Source organism: Psammomys obesus, unplaced genomic scaffold (assembly GCF_907164565.1).
Source record: "Psammomys obesus unplaced genomic scaffold, mPsaObe1.curated_primary_1811, whole genome shotgun sequence".
NCBI lineage: Eukaryota > Metazoa > Chordata > Mammalia > Rodentia > Muridae > Psammomys > Psammomys obesus.
The window spans coordinates 37,481-59,937 of record NW_026592439.1 but is presented as its reverse complement, the minus strand read 5'-3'; the positions used below and the strand labels follow the sequence as shown (position 1 = coordinate 59,937).

The 22,457-nt window shown below is 45.1% G+C and overlaps 2 protein-coding genes across 2 annotated transcripts in view; one reads left to right on the top strand and one right to left on the bottom strand.

The window, feature by feature from the left end:
- Positions 1-10,999, top strand: part of Sdhc (succinate dehydrogenase complex subunit C) — an 18,421-nt gene extending 7,422 nt beyond the window's left edge. Inside the window, exons 4-6 of the mRNA XM_055613277.1 lie at positions 1,877-1,938; positions 4,222-4,385; positions 10,250-10,999. Coding sequence (XP_055469252.1) covers positions 1,877-1,938; positions 4,222-4,385; positions 10,250-10,354 — 331 coding nt within the window. The 3' untranslated portion in view covers positions 10,355-10,999. The remainder of the gene's footprint in view (positions 1-1,876; positions 1,939-4,221; positions 4,386-10,249) is intronic.
- A 2,039-nt stretch (positions 11,000-13,038) lies between these two features.
- Positions 13,039-16,676, bottom strand: Cfap126 (cilia and flagella associated protein 126). Its single transcript, XM_055613288.1, has 5 exons — positions 16,630-16,676; positions 15,135-15,197; positions 14,875-14,955; positions 13,794-13,970; positions 13,039-13,450 (listed from the first exon to the last, which is right to left on the bottom strand). The coding sequence occupies exons 1-5, from the start codon at positions 16,654-16,656 to the stop codon at positions 13,127-13,129; spliced, it is 672 nt and encodes a 223-aa protein (XP_055469263.1). The 5' UTR covers positions 16,657-16,676; the 3' UTR covers positions 13,039-13,126.
- Positions 16,677-22,457: the final 5,781 nt, after the last annotated feature.

The following is a 22,457-nucleotide window of genomic DNA, read 5'->3' as shown; positions in this document are numbered from 1 at the left end:
GTGTGTGTGTGTGTGTGTGTGTGTGTGTGTGTGTGTGTGTGTGTGTGACAGTTTCTCTGTGGAGCTTTGGCTGTCCTGGACTCAGTCTGTGGACGAGGCTGATCTCACATCTGCCCGCCTCTGCCTCCCTGGGTGCTGGGATTCCAGGTGTGCACGTTTGCACCCGGCTGTAGGGCTTTGTTTTAAAAATTAAAAATGAATAAATAAACACTAACTCAGCCGAGCATCCTGAGCCTCACTGCCCTCTTTACTTGGCTTGGGCTGGGGACACTGGCCGTTTTAGCCGCCTCCACGAATACCATGTCCCTTCAGGATTTTTTTCCAGCTCAGATTCCAGAAATAATTTTAATTGCAGAAAGTGGACATTGTATCCTAACAGAAGGAGGTTAGTAAGTGATCTTAGTATTCAATAGTAAAATCTTTTTAAAGATAAATGGTGAGACCCTGTCTCTAAAAGTGAGAGAAAGAGAGAGACAGAGAAATATGGCTGTTCGGAGAAGGGTAGGATCACAGTGGTGGAGTAGTCACAAATAGCTTGGCCTTTCTTCACCAGTTACTTGAAAAGAGTGACATTACGTTCATTTGTGGAACGTAGCATGAAAAAAAGAAATAGATTGGGACTATTTCCCAAATAATACGTCAAGGCATGATGGCTGAAGTAACTGACATACTTTTTTTGGTTGCTCTGTTTTTGAACAGAGTCCTATGTAAGCCAGACTAGTCTTGAACTCTTTAAGGTTTGTTTGTGGTTTTTGTTTTTTGCCCCCTAGACAGGTTCTTATTGTGTAGGCCTGGGGCGACAGGCACTAGTCACTATAACCAGTGTGACTGCTTTCTAGTTGTACGTGCTCTAATTGGTGTCATCATGGGGCGCCTGCTGAGAGGAGTCGGAGTTGTATGTTTTTCTCTTCTCACCAGTAGAGAAGATTTGGTTTGTTAAAATCAAGGGGTAACTTTTTTAAAAGATTTTTTTATTTTATTTTATTTGTATGTGTGTTTTGTCTGTATCTATATATCCATACCATACCACGTGCAAGCCCTCTGCCCACAGAGGCTAAAAGAGGATGTCATATCCTCTGGAGCAGTTACAGACTGTTGTGAGTCATGGCCTGGGTGCTGGGAATTGATCCTCTGACTTTTGCAAGACAAGCAAGTGTTCTTAACTGCTGAGCCATTTCTGCAGCCTCTGAGATACTTCATACTTTTATGTATGTATGTATGTATGTATGTATGTTTTGTCAATATAGGGTTTCTCTGTGTAGCCCTGGCTGCCCTGGAACTCTCTTGGTAGACCAGGCTGGCTGGCCTCAAACTCAGAGATCCTCCTGCCTCTGCCTCCCAAGTGCTGGAATTAAAGACATACTCCACCATCACCTGGCTTTGAGATACTTTTAAATAATTTTTTTTTCTTTTTTGCAGTGGACTGAACCCAGGGCCTCATGCATGAAACATAAGTGTTCTACCTCTGAGCTGTGTATTCAGCCATATTTTTTATTTCCAAATTAGAATGTAGAAATGGGAATGTGAGAGCTAGGTGAGGTTTTCTTGTTTTTAAGGATTTATTTTATGTGTGTGAGTGTTTTGCCTGCATGTAATGTATGTGGCAAATGTGTGCGTAGTCCCTCAGAGGTTAGAAAGATTGTCAGAGCCCCAGAACTAGAGTAACAAATGGTTGTGAGCCACTGCACAGGTTACTGGAAACCTAATCCAGGTCCTCTGCAAGAGTAACAACTACTCCTAACCATTGAGCCATTTCTCCAGCCCCACCGGTTTTTTATTTTTGTTTTTAAATTATATTATCCTAAAAAAGAAAACAAAAACAAAAATATTCTGTCATCCTTTCTTTTTAAAATTGTCTTTGTGTATTTCTTTGTAGTTGGTCTCTTCCCATGACAATGTCCGCTTGCCACCGTGGCACTGGTATCGCCGTAAGTGGAGGTATGTATGGGCATTTATACACACACACACACGCGCGCCTCTGAAAAACTGCTGCTTTCTGACTCATCCCTGCCTCCTTTGTACTCAGCAACTTGATTTGGAATGAATGTGAGTCCTTAAAACTTTACTTGTTTTCCTTTTTTTGGTTTTGATTTTTTTTTTTTTTTTTTTTTTTTTGAGACAGGGATTCTCTGTGTATCCCTGGCTGTTCTGGAACTTGCTCTGTAGACTAGGCTGGCCCTAAACTCACAGAGATCACCTCTGCCTCCCAAGTGCTGGGATTAAAATTGTGCGCCACCGCCGCCTGACTCCCTTTAAGCTTTTCATTAATTCATTCCTTTAACAATGAATTAAGTTCCTATGTTCCCCCTATTCTCAGCTGCACTTGCTACTTTTATAAAAGACTGAAGTTTGGTTTGTTTCTTGGCACTGACGTGGTGGCTCACAACCATCTGTAATTCCAGTTACAGGGAATCCAGTACCCTCTTCTGGCTTCTCTGAATATTGGGCACACAATTGGCACACATATACATATGCAGTCAAAGCTCCATATATATAAAAATAAAATACATCTTTTAAAAGTAGTAGAAAAAAAAAACAGTAACAAGAAAGACCATGTAGGCTTCATCCTGGAAAAAATACATCAAGAATTCCCAGCTGGTCATGGTGGTGCAGGCTTTTCATACCAGCATACAGGAGGCAGAGGCAAGCCAATCTTTGTGAGTTGAAAGCGAGCCTGGTCTACATAGAGAGATCTTGTCTCAAACAAACAAACGAACAAACAGTTTCCTTTGAGATTCCCTAGATCACCATTCTTTTCACTTGTAATGCCTCCTTATGACTGAGACTTTAATTAGCTACATATAATTTTGAGCATGGGCTGTGGTGATGTTTCCATTAATAATTGGCATAACTAATCTTTGACATCTCAGAAGGTGTCTGATCATTTATGGTTTAAAATCTTATTTTTAGCCTTTGTGCACTGTTTGTACTTTGTTTTCGTGTCTGTATTCTCAATGGAAGTGCATGGGGAAACAGGTAGCAGGGGAGGAAGTGTGGAAAGTGCTTGACTGTACATTAGTTCAGGTGATGAACTAATGAGTCGGGGGATGCTGGGGGAGGCAGGTAGCCGGGACATGTCATGCTGACTAGTGTGACAGTGCGGCAGATAAAGATAACGAGGTGCTGCCAACCTGAGCTTTGATGGCACGTGGAGAGCTTTCCCAGGGTTCTTTTAGATGTTTTCATTTTTTACTGCAGAGGGCGTTCCAGGAAAAAGTGTCTGAAAGAGTTATAGGCAGCTTCTACAAGTGGCAGAACACTTACACTCACGCAGCCCTACATAGCACTTCACAGATGTAGAGCCTGCCAGACAGGTTCTGGTAGCCAAGAAAAGGCACCATCTGGTAGTTAGTTGGGTAGCCGTGGCTGCTCTGTATTGTTTTGCTGTTTGAAGATTCTCTACTCTGGCACCTAGGTTCTAAGAGGGGTCTAGAGGAGCTTTTCCCTGACCTAATATATTGAATGGCCAGAGGAAGATTTAGGAAGTCTCAGATTGAATTTCTTAGGTATTTTTTATATGGCTAGCTTAGGACTCAGTGTAGACCAGGCTGAGCTCAGACTAGCAGTCTTTCTGATTGTGAGACAGCAGTAAGGTGACTTCAAACTGTCCTGTGAGGTTTGGTTTTTTATTTTAATTGTGAGGGATATTAAAAGGGAAAAATGCCACAATTGCAATTTTTCATTATTATCAGGGTCCTAGTAGCTTGCCCTCCACTATAAACTTTTTTCCTGGTGCTGGAGATTGAACCCAGAACCATATCCATGCTAGGCAATCACTTTACTACTGAGCCAATTATTAGGCCCTCTCACTATATCATGAGACACAAAATCTGAAGGTGAATTTATGTTTTTCTAATTGTGTGTGTGTGTGTGTGTGTGTGTGTGTGCGCGCGCGCCAGATATATAGGTGCCTGTGGAAGGCAGGCTCCCTGGAAATGCACTATGTAGTCCTGAAACATACTGTGTAGACCAGACTGGCCTTGAACTCACAGAAACCGGCTGTCAGTATCTCCTGACTTCTGGGATCCAAGGCATGCATCACCACACCTAGATTTCAAACCTAGGTCTTGTATATGTTAGTCAAGCATTTTGGCAACTGGACTACATCTCCAACAAATATTCTGTTATTTCAAAGTGGTTTAGGATTATTTCAGGTGTCAAAGAACCCAGTTTCATACATTACATTCTGTGTAACTGATGGGCTACTTGTTTTTCTCTTAGGGGTTTATCTTTTTGGCCTGTCGGCACTGCTGCTTCCCGGGAACTTTGAGTCTTACTTGACGTTTGTGAAGTCCCTGTGTCTGGGGCCAGCACTGATCCACTCAGCCAAGTTTGTGCTTGTCTTCCCTGTCATGTACCACATGTTGAACGGGATCCGACACTTGGTGAGTTAATTGTGGATTTGTACATTTCCTGGAGAAAGGGAGTGGGAAGGCTGAGAGGGTCCTCTCCCTTGTTTCTAAACTTAGTGTTTTTTACCCTGTCCCACTCTTCCATCCCCTATTTTGATGCTAGGGTCACAGAACCAAGGCCTTACACATGTTATACCTTTGAGCTATGCCTCTAATCTTAGAGCGATTCTTTGTTTGTTTGTTTGTTTGTTTGTTTGTTGAGACAAGTTCTCACTGTGTAGCCCTGGCTGGCATGGAACATGCTAAATAGACCAGGATGGCCTTGAATTTGTGGGCTGACTCTGTACCCCAGGTGCTGGACTTACAAGCATGAAATACTACACTGATGGCCCAACCTTGTCCATCAGTTTTGTTATTTTTTATTCATACAGCATGTGTGTGTGTCAGTGGTCCCAGGGATTGAAATCAGGTAGTCAGGCCTGACTCTTGCCTTTTCCTGAGCAATCTTGCCAGCCCTCCAGTACCATTCTTAAGGCTACTTGTGCTGGATCTTTACTCGGGTCCTTTTGGGGAAAGCTGAACAAGGCCTCTCCTGCATTCCTTTATGCGTTGTGGGTTAGGCCAGTACTGAAAGGGATCAGTGTGAATGTTCCCACTTTTAAGAGGCATATCATTGGTCAAAGACCCCTGAAACTAGATCTGGCAAAAAAGACGTATCTGTTAGATGAATCTGAACTGTCCAGCACTGTACTTGACACTGGGCATTTAGTTATGAGCTGGCTAAGCAGTTGCTGCTTTCAGTGTAGCATTCCTTTCTACCCGGAGTGACAAGTCTGGTTACTTTTGCTTTCCTCACTTTAGATTATATTTGAGTAACTGGAGAAAATGAGAGAAAACACAAACTAAGTGCCAACGATCCTAAGGTGGTTGTTGCTGTTTGCTAGTGTGGTACTGGGAGTCGAACCCAGGACCTTGTGCGTGCTAGACAGGCACTGTGTTAAATAGCTGTATCTCTGGTCCCTTTTTAATTTTTTACCAGTTTAAAATTTATTTTTATCATTTGTATGACTTTGTTGCCTGCATGTGTGTCTGTGTGCCATGAGCATGCTTGGTACTTGTGGAAGCCAAAAGAGCATGTGGTGAACTACCGTGTGGGTGCTGGGGACCAAACTTGGATCCTTGAGAAGAGCAGGCAGTGCTCTTAACACTGAGCGGTCTCTCCAGCCTTTACCTCTTTTTTCCTTTCTTTCTTTCTTTTTTTTTTTTTTTTGAGAAGACCTCATGTAGTCAAGATTGGCTTCAAATTCACTATTTAGACAAGAAAGACCTTGAAATTCTTATTCTCCTGCCTCTAACTCTCAACTGCCAACTTCGGGGATAGTGAGTGCTATTGTTGGCTTTTGAGACCGGCTCTCTTGAAACCTCGGCTGGCCTTAATTTTGCTGTGTACCTGAGGCTGGCTTTGAACAAACCCATATTACTGTTCTATTTTCAAACAGGGCTTTACTAAATTGTCCACCCTGTCCTGGTCCTCACTCTGTAACCAGCTGGGCCTGGAATTCACTACCTTCCTGCCTTGCCCCCCTACGTAGCTACTATTACTTTCCTGAGCCTCCAGTCTTGGATAGGATTCCAAATTCAGATCCTAGACTCAGGAACATGTTAGTCAGCTGGAAACTGTTCATGTTGCCTCCTACATGATCCTGACACTACATGGTGTTAGTTCAAAACTGGTGCAAGGCTGGGTTGTGTTTCAGTTGGTGGAATGCATGCCTAGCATAGAAACCTTGGGTTCTGACTCCAGTATAACATTATTAAAGGAGAGATAGGACTGGGCATGGGACCACATAATTTTGACCCAAGCCCTCAAAGGCAGAGGCAGGCAAATCTTGGACTTTAAAGCCAGAGTGGTCTACATAGCAAATTCCAGATCAGAAACTCTGTCTTGAACACACTCATTCAACAAGAGCAGCAGAAACAACAACAAATAAAAGTGAGCACTCTGAGAAGAGGGTCAAGAGTTCAAGATTGTCTTTGGCCTCATAGAAACTTCAAGGCCTGCCGTAGCTACATGAAAGAAAACAAAATCTGATGTCTTGGATTTTGTTTGTTTGTTTTTCTTTTTTCTTTTTTTAGACAGTATTTCCTGTAGACTTAGCCTCAAACTGGCTATATGTAGGATGACCTTGAGCTCCTGAGCCCTCTGCTTCTGCCTCTGTAATTCTGGAGTTAACTATGCCAGCACATCCAGCTCTTCTCTTTAAATGCTTATTTTTATTGTGTGTATATAGTGTTTGGACTGCATGTGTGTAAGTGTGTGGTGTGTGTACCTGGTACCCACAGAGGCTAGAAGAGGGGATGGATTCCTAGGACTGGGCTAGAGATGGTAGTGAGCCACCATGTGAGTGCTGGGAGTCAGCCAGTGCTCCAGCCACCGAACCAGCTCTCAGCCCCAGCTCTAAAGGAATTAAAGTTTGCTCAAACTGGCCTTGGGGTGAGAACATGTTAAGAGTTCATATTTTGTGACCCACTAGTCTTGTATCTTTCTCCAGAAAATAAATAAAGTGTATTTTTTCCAGTCTTTCATTATTTCTGAACCCAAGTCAGTTGAATGCTTTTGCCTTAGTTTGAGCTTTTATATCCTCCTCATCAGAGCCAGCCTTAGAGACAGACATTCTCTGGATTCTAGTCTGGTCCAATAGGCAGTTGAATGAAAAAAAATAAAGTGAGAGAGTAAATGATATAGTAAATTCAGTGTATTTATCAAGTGTTCCCCAGAGCAGTGTTCAGTGTGACTTAAAAGTGACTCCAGTTCTTGAGGGACACTGGAGAGAGGAGTCAGTTACAGTCACGGCTTTTGAATCCACAGAACAAAGCTCCGAGAAGGAAATCAGCCGCTCAGGCAGGCGCTTTTTCCTGTTTGTTTTTGTCTTAATATGGACTCTTAATAGAACTCGCGCTTTTTGCCCTGATTTCTGCCTGTTACGGTAATCTCTGTTGAGATAAATTAAGCACCTAAAGGCTTTAATTAAGCCCTAAATCTGCTTTTGTTTTTCTTCTAACGAGCACTAGCTCTGGATGTGGGTCAGGTTTTAAATGTTTGCTGTGAAATTATGTATCTTAGTAGTTGCCTGGCTGGAAAGTCTAAGGGGGAAAGGAAAATGGTATGATTATAAAGGAGAAAATGTAGCCTCCTTTCTCACACACTCTCCCCTCTCCCCTGAGACAGGGTTTATCTCTGTAGCTTTGACTGTCCTGGGACTGGAGCTGTAGACCAGACTGGCCTTGAACTCACAGGGATTCACCTGCCTCTGCCTCCTGAGTGCTGGGAGATGTAGGGTCTTTGACCTAAGTCTGGAGGCTTCTCCTACTATGACTACCCAGCAGGACTCAGTGTGTCATTAAGCATGTGCCAGTATGAGCCAAGCAGCTTTTTGTGGAATCTGCTTAACATTTCATGTCAGCTAGGCAGAAACTTAGTGGGCATTGAGATGAGGGTATCTTCTTACCTTGGTATTTTTTCTGGGCTCCTGCCAAATTTCGCTGCAGTGACTTCTAATTCAGTCAGTTTTATAATGGAGGTTCATGTGGTAATAAATGTTGCGGCTGCTTTGTGTGGTAAGTGTGAACCCTGAACCCTGTGTTTTGCCTTAGAGCAGTGGTTCTCAGCCTTCCTAATACTACAGCCTTTTCGTACAGTTCCTCATGTGTGGTGACCCCCAGCCACAAAGTTGTTTTTGTTGCTGCTTCATGTAATTTTGCTACCGTTATGAATCATAATGGAATATCTGATATGCAGAGTATCTGATCTATTACCCCAAAAGGGTCCCAATTCATGGGTTGAGAATTGCTGCCCTACAGTGTTTATATCCTTAGAGAGGGTTTGTTTGTTTTGTTTTCAGTACTGAGTTCTAATTCAGTACACACAAGGCAAGTGTCTTACCATGAAACTACAGCCCCCAGTTCTTAGTGTTTTAAAAAAAAAAATGACCTCTGACCCAGTGGGTAGACAGTCCACTTGGTGGATAGATACCAACAACAATAGATGACTGAAATGAAGAAGGAATTAACAGACTAGAAAACACATAACATAGCATCTGTTAGTAGTGGTAAATATTTAGTGTCTAATAAGTTTTTATTATCTTTTATACACCTTTCTACGAGGCTCCAATTTAAAGGATGGTTTTTAGTGGGATCATAGTTTAAAAAAAGAAAAGTTTTCAAGTTAGGCATGGTTGAAAATGCCTGTAGCCCCAGCTATTGAGGAACGTGAAGTGGGAGGATCTCTTGAGCCTAGGAATTCAAGTGTGTTCTAGGTCATATAGTGAAGTCCTGGATGGGACAGAATGGAAGAAGGGGGCGTTGCAAGTTAAGATTCTGATTGTGGTGGTAGTGTGTACCTAATCCCAGCACTCAGGAGGCAGAGGCAGGCGGATCTCTCTGAGTTTGAGGCCAGTCTGGTCTACAGAACTAGTTCCAAGACAGCGAGGGCTACACAGGGAAACCCTGTCTCAAACAAAAACAAAAACAAACAGGGTTGGAGAGACATCGCAACAGTTAACAGCACTGGCTGCTTTCCTAGAAGACCCAGGTTCAAGTCTTAATACCTACATGGTCCATTTCCAGGAGATCTGACATCCTCTCACATGCATACAGACAGAACACCAATTCACATAAAAGAAAAACTGAAAAGTCATTTAAAAAAGAAAAAAACTGGACACGCCTTTAATCCCAGCATTTGAAAGGCAGAAGTGTGCAGAGCTCTGTGAGTTCAAAACTAGCCTGGTCTACAAAGCTAGTTCCAGGACAGCTATACTATATAGAGAAGTCCTGTCTCTAAAAACCAAAACCAAAACAAAAAAACCCAGACAAACAAACAAAGAGGATTCTTAGGGAGATGCAGTGCAGTTGGTAGAATACTTGCCTAGCATGTGTATGACCCTGGATTTGATGCCCAGCACTACATAAACTGTATACTACACTTAGAAGGTGGAGGCAGGAGGATCACAAGTTTAGGGTTTTCTTTGACTACACGGTGAGTTCAAAATCAGCCTAGGATCCTGTCTCCAAATAGAAGACGGGAAGGAATTAGTTTTAGGTCCCAAAATATATTCTTTAGAAGATCAGACCTCAAGGTTGATCTCACTAAAGAAGAATTCTATGATTGAATACCGTGCATACATATTCCCATTTGGAGATTCACTGGCTGCATTAATAAATTGCTTGAGAATATCAAAGTTATGTGTTGGCCAAATTCATTCAACCACAGAACTTTCAGTATCTCCACCTAATGCCCTACACTGCAGAAATATGTTTGGTCCAGACATAGTGCACACCTGTAATCCCAGCACTTAAGAAATGTAGGGTTACATGGTGAATTCTAGGCTAGTCTGGAAAATCTAACAAGATCTTTTTTTTTTTCCTCCCTCGGAGCTGAAGACAGAACCCAGGACCTTGGGCTTGCTAGGCAAGTGCTCTACCACTCAGCTAAAGCCCCAACTCCATGTCACAAGATTGTATCTCGGAAAACAAGGCTATGTTTTGAAGGAGTACCTTTCCAGAGCCACTGGTCTAGATGTACTGTCATGTGGGAGGAGGGCATTACATCTTTTCAGTCTGGAGCTTTTGTGTGTCGGGCCTTTGGCATTCTGGAGACCATTCACCCTAACACTACCACATGAGAGGACTTGATTTTCCTCCTGGGGGAGTGGTTGGCAGATACTGTATTGGAACTTTTAGAAGAGTGAAAGTGGGGCATAGGAATGTGGTGCTTTCCTCTGGAATCCCATGGAAGGGATGTACCCATTCAGTAGATAAAAGATTTCTGAAAAATGTTGTGAGAATGGTTCTAATTACTGAATATGGAAAATAAAAACTTTTTTTTTTTTTTTTTACAGACATGGGACCTAGGAAAAGGCCTGGCAATGCCCCAGGTTGAGAAGACTGGAATGACTGTCTTGGTTCTTACCCTGTTGTGCTCTGCAGGGCTAGCAGCCATGTGAAGAGCTGAGATTGCCAGCATCGTCCTATACATTATCATACTGATTTATATTCCTGTTTATCACTCTTCAGCCACCAAGGCTCTCCTTATTTGTTTAGATGTCATGTGCTTCAGAACGCAGTAGAGAAGTTTAAAGAAGTTTAACAGTAGAAAAAGGTCATTTCCCTGGGCCTAGGAGCCCTTCCTCCCTCTCCACACTTGACTCTGATTTGTGCTGAGAGTCAGCTTTCAGCTCCTCCTTGCTGAGACGGTGGAAACAATGCCAGTTCTGTGGCTGCCCTGGGTGCCATTGCCTGTGGGCTGCTGGCCCAAAGGACCCTTGTGTTCATTGGTCAGCGCAGGGCCTTTAACACCCACACAGTGTGATTGAGAGAAGAAAGGTGGAGGTGGAGGGGATTGTCCTGCCCAGCTAGAGGGAGATAAAGAGCCGCTTGGATCTTGGAAGCTCATGCCTGGGGAAAAGATGTACAGCTTTTAATGGATGAGAAAGATAAAAAAAAAAAAAAAAAAAAAAAAAAAAAAATTGTATTAAGTTTCTGTTCTGTCATTTCTAGTAAAACATGCCTTTAATGTCATGTTTTCTAATCTAACTTCATGTACCGTCTTTCTTTGGAAACGATTAAAGTACTAATCATTTTATGTTCAACTCTTTGAAATCTAATGATGGTTGGTAGAAAGGATCTAATTTCTGCCCCTTCCTTTGGATCTTGGACATTTACACCCTCCCGTATGCCCTTTCCTAGGAGGGAAATAGTTTGCCCTATAACTGACTACTAAAAAATTGGAGGTAATCACATTCAAGCAGTCGAGATTTTTGGTAAAGAAAATGAGAAGGCGGTTAAACATGTTGGGAGCTTTTGGTCCATTCAGCAGATTGAGGAACATCTAGCACCCAGGAAGGTGAGAGCTGAGTGCTAATAACCTAAAGAGACAGATTTGGGGAAAAAACTAGTAGAGAATTTTTTAAAGCAGGGCAGGGTTGCGGGGGGGGGGGGGAATATATATAATGGGAAAAGTTCTTTTACCCCTTTTGGGATCCAGAGCCCTTATTGTGGGAGCCCGCCAGCAGAGTCTAACGGTTCTTGAGTTGGGAGTGAGGATTAAAATTAATAAACTAACACAACACACAGGAGACTTTTTTAAGAGACTCCAGACTCACAGCCATAGCAGCAGCCTGACTTTATTGCAGAGAGCTTTTAAGCCAGAGTAAAAACAGCTCAGAACAATGAGTTAAATTCATAAGGAGTTGAAACAAGAGGTGTGATCTTCACAAGCTGTCCCACCTGCTGTCACAAACAAAAGGAGATGGACTTGCAAATTCTTCCCTGACTTCAGTGAAGGCCTGGTAAAAGCAGTCTTTCTGCTGAGATTTAAATATCAAACCAGCTGCCAGATCAAGGCTCCCGACACCTTAGCAGGGCTGATTTGTCTGTAATGCTAGGGGTCAAAGTTAGGTCCTTGTACCTGCTAACAAGTACTGTGCCACTGGATAAGTCCCCTAGCTAGGAGTGGTATTTTCATAGTTGTTTTTTTGTTTGTTTGTTTTGCCAACTCTGGAGTTAGATCCATGTTGGGTCTGGAGATTTGGCTTTATGGTAGTATGTACAAGGCTTATCATTCAGTCCCCAGCATCAAGAGAAATGCTACTCCAGGAGATTAATTAAAGCAGCGGATTGGAGAAGAATGCTTAGCTGATGGTAGTTGAACAGGAAGACAACATGAACTCAAATAATTGGTAGCAGAATTAGGGGGGTGGGGCGGGGCTGGGGACTGCTTCAGTAGTCCCTTGAAATCTTTTGAGAAAGGGCTTTACCATGTATCCCTGGCTAGCTTGGAGCTCTACCCAGACTACCTCCAGCTGGCCTGATCATGCTTCACCAAGTACTTAAGCTGACCCAGACAGGCCTTGAACCTATGAGCTACCTGCTCCAGCCTCCCAAGTAGATGGAATTACAGGACTATGCCACCACATCTGCTGTGCTGGGAGGTCTCAGAGTTTCTCCAGCTTCAATCATCTGTCTCCTAGGTTGTCCTTTGAGTTGGGTCAGTGTTCATGGGGAAACACTTTGCCTTTAAGACTTGGCAAGGGCATTCAGTTTAACAGTAAGTGCCAGAATGATAACACAGCAGAGGCAATGGTAGACAGATTTGGTGGCTGGAAATGAATGTGGACTTCCTAACTTTTTTTTTTTTTAATGGTTTCTTAACCATCTAGTGATTGAAGGGGAAGTAGGGCACCCTGGCTTCTTTCTTTTTCTATTTATGAGCTTGTCTGTTGAGATAGCTCAGTGGGTACATGCGCCAGCCACCAAGCCTGAGGGCCTGAGTTCGATCCCCAGGATCCGTGTGGCAGAAGGAGAGAACAGACTCCCCCGTGTTCTCCACGTGCTTGAGGCACACCTATGTAAGTACATTAAGTGAATGAATAAGGTAATAATAAAAAAGTTACGTGCTCTACTAACAACTGCACTCGTGATTTTGAAGACAACATTTGTACAAAATTGGGTTCTCTGAGGGTTGGCCCCTGTGTGGTACCAACCAGCTTCTTCTTGGTCATTGTGGGGGTGACACTGACATTCTTAGGAGCTGATATCCTTTTCCTCACTCTCTTCCCCCAGCCTTCCCTCTAATTATGGATCACAAAAGACAGTCAGAGAACACAGAGAAAACCCAGGTCAATGAGATTTAACAATGTTTATTTGCCCAAATTTGCACTTACTCCTGGCCCAACATTTGTCTGTACCACATTTCTGAATACAGGGCCTTACTTCTTTCAGTCAGTCCCCAAAATGTCATCACAGCCTGGCCTCTGGCCCTGCAGGGTTGCAGCTTTGTCTGGCAAAGTTGCACGGAACTCTTCACAAGTGTTTACTTCATAGGGTTTCCTGGCTTCAGGGATTACAGGGGGGGTCCTGGGAGAGTTGTTTGGAGTTTGGGGACCTGGAGTGTGACCTGCAGAGGGGTGGGGACTTGGAGGTTCATTTGAATCTTCGCTATGGATAACCAGGGAGCTGGGAATTATGGTTGGACTTGGTGCTTGTTGTACAGTCTTTGTGACCGATTTCTTCTTTGTCTTCTGACTGCTGGGGTCATGGGGCTGTTGGGGAAAGATGACCATGCTCTGGTTAGGCCCAGGTCATTGCCAGTCAGCCTCAGAATCCAGCTCCCTTTCTCCTCACCACTGGCAGAAGGAGGTCAGGATGTGAATAAGGATAGTTAAATTTAACTTCCCCCTGGGATTATTTTCTACCGAGGTTAGGGGTGGGGAGCAAGATGGCTTTGTTTTGTTCCTTCAGACCTCAGTGATTAGGGACTGAACAGCACAAGACAGTTTGGGTAGAGAGCCCCTCCCCTCTCTGGAACAGTGCTTGGCATAACAGTTTTAAGGCTGAAAAGTGTGGAGACAGTAAGGGTTTTGGTTAGATGGGAAGGATGGATACCTTGCCTAGGATTTCAGGATACAGCCCATTGCAGGCATTGAGCAGATCAGGGTCCTTGTGTATCCAGTTGGTGAGGGTGGTGGCAGCAGCCGTTGTACGGGCGGTCAAGTTCACCCGAGAAGGTGGTATCTTCAGGGGCATTTCCCAGGTGCTCATGAAGGTACCCCAAGGACTTGCCTGAAGGAAAAACAGATTGCTCACCAGGTCTTCAAGGCCGGTAAGTGCCCGCTCGGCAGCACTTGCTGGCTTCAGGTCCATTCGGTTACTTTGGCAATGCTTAGTAACGAAGAACCTGAGAGGCTGCTTCATGTGGGGTCTCTCCCTCTCCTCGGCCAGTTACGTTGCTGTTTTTCAGCCCTTTCCTTTCAACTCAAATTTTGCCTTCTCAGGCTAAGTGTGATAAAGGAGTCCTGTGTGTAAATATTATGGTCCGAAAACATTGTTTATATATTCATCATTTTGAGGACTTCATGTGCTAAGCACCGTGCTGACCTGGTGGATAAACTGGATAGGGAATTGGGGCATCAGAGTTTGGATTTTAATTTGCTTGTTTTTCGAGACAGGGTTTCTCTGTGTAGCCTTGGCTGTCCTGGACTCACTTTGTAGACCAGGCTATCTTCAAGCTCACAGAGATCCCCCTGCCTCTGGCTGGGATTGCAAGCATGTGCCACTGCCACCCGGCTGGACTTGTTTTTATGCATCTGCTCTTTTTGTTTTGTTTTGACACAGTGTCTTTTTTGGGGGTGGGGCGTAGGGTGCAGGGTTTCTCTTTGTAGCCTTGGCTGTCCAGGACTCCCTTTGTAGACCAGGCTGGCCTCAAACTTATCGAAATTGACCTACCTCTGCCTCCCTGAGTGCTGGGGTTAAAGACGTGGGCCAAAGCCACCCGGCTGACAGTGCCCAGCTGACAGTATCTTTCTATATATTCCTGGCTGTCCTGGAGCTAGCTCTGTAGACCAGGCTGACGTCAAACTCAGAGATCCTCCTGCCTCTACCTCCTGAGTACTGGGACTAAAGGTGTGCACCACCACACCTGGCTAGCTCTTACCTTTTTTAAAGGGATGGAGGTGGGGAATCTCACCTTGGAACGGGGCACTGAAGGTAAGAGATGACCTCGATCGTTGGCAATTATCTGAGTGTAGCCTTCATGGGTAGTGATTTTCTGTGGTGGAGGTGGAAAGAGAGAGGAAACTGAAACGAGTGTCAGAGGGGCTTGGAGTGAAGGCATGGGAAAGGAGAATGTAGACCATTTGAAGGCTAGAGGAGTTCGGTGACAGAAGAACATGAGGGCAGACACTATAACCTGGTGGGGGGGGAGGGGAGGAAAGGGGCTTGGAATACCTGTTTTGTTGGCTTGCTAGGAGACCAATTCTGCAGGTACTTGGGTGAGAAAGCATTTTCATACTGTGGAGAGAAAGAGAGGGGTTTCTGTGAGGCTCAAAGGCTTCACTGTGAGAAGGGGTGTGTAGAGAGGAAGCAATCTTAAGGGTGGCGGGAACTAAGGTGATGGGTTAATGTGTAAAAGGAAAGTGAAGTGGGTGCTGAGTCTGGGAAGAGAAGGAGCCCACTGGAGCTGGGAGGGAAGGAGGAAGGGATTGAGAACAGTATAGAATATTTTGTTATGTTTTTTAAAGTACCAATTAAATGTTAATATTTGGAGTTTATTGAGTTCCAGTGAGCATTGCTAAACTTAATTTTTAGTTTTCACGTTGCTGATAAAACCTTTAAAGTTACGTTTGTGACTCACTCCGTCGGGCAGTGCTGGAGAGGACCAAGGGTAGGTAATCAAATCCATCTTTTGCTACCTTCTTTAGCTGGCCAAAGGGCAGAGACTGCCATCTATTTATCTATTCATTTATTACAAACATTTATTACAAGCTATGACAGAAGGTAGTTGGCCATAACGGCACACATCTGTAAGCCTAGCACTTAGCAGTTGAGGCGGGATGATTTTGAGTTTGTAGGCCAGTCTTGGTGGGCTACATAGTGAGTAGCAAGACCTTACCCTCCCTACCCCAACACACACGTGAAATAAAAAGAAAAGTGCTTGGCCTGGAGTTCCATTTGTAGACTAGGCTGGCCTGGGGTTCCGTTTGTAGGCTAGGCTGGCCTGGGGCTCCATTTGTAGGCTAGGCTGGCCTGGAGCTCCGTTTGTAGGCTAGGCTGGCCTGGAGGGAGCTCTGTTGTAGGCTAGGCTGGCCTGGGGCTCTGTTTGTAGGCTAGGCTGGCCTGGAGCTCTGTTTGTAGACTAGGCTGACCTCAAACCTGCAGTGATTAGTCTGTCTCCCTGTTCCAAGTACCAGGGTTACAGGCATGTTCCACCATGTTCAGACTCATATATTCATATTCTCTGTCTTTGTCTCTCTCCATCTCTGTCTCTGTGTGTGTGGGGTGGGGGGGGGCCTGTCTCACGGAGCTCAGGCTAGCCTTGGACTCAGTATGTAGCCAAGGATGCCTGGAACACCGGATCCTCCTGCCTCTGCCTCTCAAGTCCTGGGATCATGGGGGAGCAGCTCTACCCCTGCCTCAGTTACTGTATTTTGAGTATTTCCAAAACAGATCAGAGATAACTCTCATGTAAATAAATATGACTTTGTTACTTGACTTACAGGCATAAAATGTTTACTCTGACCTGTAAAGATAAACTCACTGGCTTACTCTAAAGCTTTAACTCAGATCCTTTTCCAGTGTTCCCGGGTCCTCTGAACCACGAGGTGAAACACATCTCAGCCCATTCAGCATCTGCTTAAGGATCAGAATCTGACGGGAGCGGGTAGATCAAGGGTGAATCTGGAAGGTCAAATCAAATGTAAAGGGGTAAAGAGCGAGAGCTTACCTGGTTGGCACTGTAGTTAGAGGCCATGATCCTGTACTGTTTGGCCTTGTTGCCTGGCAACAGCAGAAGCATGGCCTTCTGGGAGTACCTGCCAACCGCAGGGGTCGGCTACCTTCTGTGGCTCACACTGCCCCCTTCCTTTCTCTCTGATAATTAGGTTCATTTTCCTTTTAGAGGGCGGGGGACCAAACAAACATGAGAAAATGAACTTCAGAACAGCCTTGTACACTCGATCCTCCTGCCTTTGCCCCTGAAGTCCTGGGATAACAGGGGAGTAGCTCTACGCTCGTCTCAGTTACTATATTTTGAGTTTTCCCAAAACTTAGAGATCACTTTCTTGTAAATAGCTTTCCCCCCAACATAAGTTAACCCGGCTTCAAAATTTCCAGGTTGTCTTTGAATGACATCTTCAACTATTTAATCAAACTTTGGGACCCCAAGAGATGCGTTTGTGAGGTGTTGTGGTATAATGAACTGGCTGTAGTTCTAGAAACAGAGCCGAGTCTTTATTCACCATGGTGCTATGTGGCCTAAGCCATTGGCTTCGCTTCACTGAATACCTGTCATCACATAGTGTAGCGATGACCTGCTTTGTCCAGCAAAGGGTAAAGTTAGTGAAATGCCTGGACGATGAAAATGCACAGTGGGAACTGGACTCTGCCAAGAAGACACTGTTCCCAAAGGCACAGTGCTTAGGAAGCAACCAGCATGTTCGTTCCCAGAGGGAAACAGATGTCTTGTCTTTGGTCCTGATGTGACTCCTGTCTCCTCCATCCGTCACAGAACCCAAGAGCACAGGTTCATAGTGTTGGTTAGGATCTGGCAAATCGGGACCTAGGGAGGGAAACGGAGCAGAGATAATGAGAGAAAGTCTGATGCAAAAGCACCAGGTTTGGGAGGACGGAATGATGATGTCAGGGCTCAGACCTGTTAGCTCTAAAACCAGAAAATGCTCTGAGACACACCCATTCTCTGTTAAGCCCATCTTCTCATCTCCCAGGCTGTTAGAACTAAAGGGGGCTTGCCAGTTATATAGTCTCCAGTTTTCAAAAAAGAAACCAGTTGTGCAAAGATACTTCAGAGCCAGGTATGGCTGTGCATGCCTGTGACCCCAGTATTAAGGAAGAGGAGGCAGGAAGATCTCAAGTTCAAGATCGGCCTGGGCTACATGGAAGGACCCTGCCTCCAAAAAAGAAAAAAGGAAGGGACTCTGAAAGAATCAGACTAACTTTGTAACCTATGTTTCTTTTAACTGCCTTATAACCTACAGTTTTAGGCCTATGTTCATTAAAGCCTTTTAGTGCTTCTCCAGAGAGCTGAGGAATGTAAAAGTTCCTGCCATCAGCCATCTGTGAGGGCAGAGATAAGGAAGAGAACAAACAGAGAGCCCTACTAAATGAAGAGTAAATCACCGATTGGCGCCTGTGAAATGGGCCTTGTTTGAAAACCAGGCCAAATGACCCCAATCCTTTTCCTGCATAGCTCCTGACCTTTGATCCAAAGCCTGTAACCCCCATTCCTCAGAATAGACACGGGATAAATTAGTTACTCTCCCATCTTTAACTGTGGCTATATCTCATGTGGCAAAAAATTCCAAACTGACTTGGAGATCAGATATTTACGGCAGGACTGACTGGACCTAAGGGTGCCCAGAACCAACCAATTATTTTAAAAGTTAAACACCTCATCTGATCCTAAATCCCCAAGAAGGGAATCCCAAGAGATTCCCGCCTTGTGTTTTTTAAAAACCTAAGGTCTTTGTCTCCCGGAGCCACTCCTAGCTGACCAGCAGCGGTGATCCCATTGCGCAATGGTCAAGAGGAGTCTCTTGCGTTTTTGCATCGATGGATGATTAGTTTCCTGAGTTCTCTTCATACCTTCTTATATTTAGGCTCTTGCTGGGCCTAAAAACTCAAGAGACCCCCTCCTTCCTGGGTCTGAAGGGAGTTAACAGTCGCTGGGGGAGGGACTCACAAGGCCCCAGCCTTTATGTGGAGCCAGTGGCGGTTAATGGTTCCTGGAGAAGGACAAGGCCTTTTTCAGTGTTGTAGCCAGTCGCTGGGAGGTTGTCCACGGAAATAACCTCCCACTCTGAGCTCAGCAGGACACACTCGCCCGGGGGTGGTACCTTTATTCCCAGCATTGAAGAGGCAGAGGCAGGTGGATCTCTGTGAGTTTGAGGCCAGCCAGCTCTCCATAGTGAGTTCCAGGCCAGCCAGGTCCACATAGTGAGACCTTATCTCAACAACCAAACAAGAACAAAAGTCCACATGAAAGTTGGGAGAGGCTTGTTGGGAAGCAGAGGGGGTTCATTGGAAGTGGGGGGGCGGTTAAGAGTTTAAGAGGGTAAATATGCTCAGAATCATGCATCTGTGGAAATGTCACCCTGAAACCTATCCTCATGTAATTAATAGAAGGCTGATTTCAAGACAGTGCGGAGCGGGGAGAGCTGGAGAGATGGCTCAGTGATTAAGGGTGCTTGCTGCTCATCCGGTGGACCCAAGTTCCCGAGCACCCATGGCTCACAACCACCTGTAACTACAGCCACACGGTATCCAACACCCTCTTCTGAAATAACTACCCCAACCCACACATACGATAAAAAAAATAAATTTTTTTTTTTCAAGAATGCAAGCTGCATGTGGTTGCTTCTACCTGTGATTCCAGCCCTGGGGCTCCTGAGGCAGGAGGATTGCTATAAGTTTGGATCTAGCTTGGGTTACTTGAGACTTTGCCTCCAAAATTCTGGGGGGGGGGTAGATAACTGTTATCCCATCCAACACACCCAGCATCAGGACACCCCTGACCCTTCAAGAGAATGGGGTAAGAACAGCTCTTACTATCGGCTGTCAGTTAACAGCTGGGTCCTGGGGCAGACGACAGTAGACCTATGTGCTTTGTCCCTGTGCTTCTCATTACTCTCCAGAGGGGACAGGAGTTATTTTAGGACCAAGGACCTTCTCTGTTCTAGAACATCCATTTTGCCCACAAAAGGCCAAGTGACAGTTTTGCACCCGTGGTTTCTCTGCGGGTTTTTTGTCTTCGTTACCAGCTATTAAAGCAGTTTTCCTTAGCTCAGTGTGTAAACCTGGACCTACGTGAGGACAACCACCAGTGTCCAACCTGGAGCCAAATTGTTTGCTTGGAATACGAGGCCTTTGGAAAGCTCATCTCCCTGGGCCTTAGCAACCATGTACGAAAAATAAAGATTGCCCTAGTTCTGAGCATTAACTGCATATAACACACCTTGGTAAGCACTTAATTCAAAGAGGCCCAATAGTTGTAATGTTGTTATTGGCTTATGAGTACCCAGAGGGGCAAATGTGATGGTGCACACACCTTTAACCCCAGAACTGGGGAGGCAGAGCTGGTGGAGCTCTGTGAGTTTGAGGTCACCCTGGTCCTGATCAGCCATGGCCACACAGACTTTGTCTCAAAACAAACAAGCAACAATTTAAAAAAAAAAAAGAAAAAAGAGTATCCACAGGGACCATCAAGATGGTTCAGTGGGTAAAAACACTTGCCAAACAGGCCTGGAGGTGTGAGTGTGACCCCAAAGCCCACACAAAAAAGCCAGCTGCATCTGTAGCCGTAGCCGTAGTGTTTCTCCGCCCAGATGGCCATGCGAGACAGCCCCCCCTCTCCTACAGCAGGCAGAAAGAGCAAGGAGAGGACAGGCTTGAGAGGTTTTCTCCAATTGCCATATGCTATGTGGTACACGAGTGCAAATTCATTCATTCTACACACGCACAGAGATACATGTTCAGGTTCTGTTAAGCAGAAAAGGGCGGGGCACTGGAAAATTACGGGTGTATGTAACCTAACCAAGGTAAGAAGCAAAACCTTGAGCCTCCAAGGACGAGGAATCTGGAGAGTAGAGCCTGATCACAGGAGAATTTTCACTTTTCTCCTTCAACATCTCTTTATCTCTTCACCACAGAAATCGATTCTTATTTCTCCTCAGCCACAGTCATTTGCTGAGACACATTCTCCAGAGATAATGTGAGTTATGGTCCCGAGAGTCTGACAGTGTAATGGGGGAAGGGGGTGGAACAGAAAGGACAGAATTGATTCTGGCCAATGAAAGGGCAGGGATGTGGCTCAAGTTGGTAGAGTGCCTGCCTCTTAAACAGGAAGCCTTGGGCGAGATCCCCAGCCCCACAGAAGTCAGGAGGTGTCCAGTGCCTGTGATCCCAGTGCTTGGAAGGCAAGGCAGGAGGATCAGAGGTTCAAGGTCATCCTCAGATGTATATTGAATGGTTTGAAGTTAGCGTTAGGTTACCTGTCTCAAAATCATAAGATTAAATTAAATTAAAAAGGGGCCAGCACAAAGGGTCAGTGAGTGAAGGTGCTTGCCACACAAGCCTGGTACCCTGGCTTTTATTCCAGAGCACACATAAAGACGGAAGTGAGGAACCACCTCCATATGTTGTCCTCTGACCTCGTATCCACACATCACACACACACAGACAATAATAAATGAAAAGTTAAAAAATAAAATAATATCCCAAGTTCAAGGTCATCCTGAACTATACAGTAAGACCCTTTCTCTAAAGAAACTAATTAAATAGCTAGATCAAGCCAGTCACGGTGGCACACACCTTTAATTCCAGCACTCAGGAGGCAGAGACAGGTAGCCCCTGATTTTTGAGGCCAGCCTATGATTAGCCAGGGCTCCACAGAGAAGCCCTGTCTCAAAAACAAAAACAAAACAAAAAACCTGTTAGAACCAGTTATCAGTTTTCATATATTTTTTTCATACATAAAAGAGAACACCTTATACACACAAGACATAAAAATAAATAAAAACCTCTAAAAACAAAAATCAAGCTAGGTATGGTGGCTTAAGACTTTACATCTGGCACACTTGAGGCTGAGGCAGAAGGATTGCTATGGGTTTGAGGCTAGCTTGGACTACACAGGAAGATTCTGTCCAAAACAGAACGAGATCACGTGCACATGTACCTTCCCATGCTCTAGTATACAGGGCCTCTTTCCGTGGCCGCGCTGAGGCTCCCCCACGATTTCCCAGCTCACGGGCAGTGCCTCCATTCGTGGGTCACCTTGCACACGGGCTTTCCGCAACGCACGTTAGGAAACGAGGTTGTGGAGCCGAGACTCAGGTCTGGCAAATGGCTTTTCACGGCATTTTATCCCTGAACCGCCCATGGCAGTCTTCTGGCGGGTCTGCAGGTGGAACTAAGAGTGTGTGCGTAGCGTGTGCAGATCGGGGGTTCAGTCCCCAGCACCTCAGAAAACAAAACGGAACCCCCAAACAAACGACCCCAGCAAGTCTGAAGCAGACCACAAGGGCTTGCTAGACTGACTAGCTGTCCAGACAACACAGGCATTACACACTGTGGCTTACCTAATTCACAATAGCCCAAAATGAGACACTTAGACCTCCCCACAAGACCAGGTCTTTAGCCCAGGCTGGCCCAGTTTCCTGTGTAGCTGTGGGCTCTGCCTCCTGAGTGCTGGAGACGCTGACGCACATCACCACACCACGCTTGAAACAGGAGCTTTTCTTCTTCGGGTCTGGAAGGCCTATGGTTTGTGTGGCAATTCCGCACAGGGGCCACATGCTGCTCTTCTCTGGGCGGCAAAAATGGGAAGCTAAAAAAAAAAAAAAAAAAAAAGGCGAGTAAGCAGTTTTTTTGTTAAAGACTTAAGCATCTGTTTTCCCTTTTCCCTGAACCATTGGCTTTAGCTGTATTGTCAACCCTCCATGATTTCTCCCAAGTAGCTCCTAGGAGCCCTGCGTGTCACCTCAGGGCCGGGTGGTAAATATGGGCTGGTGTGGAGACCTGAACTTCATGGATTTCCCC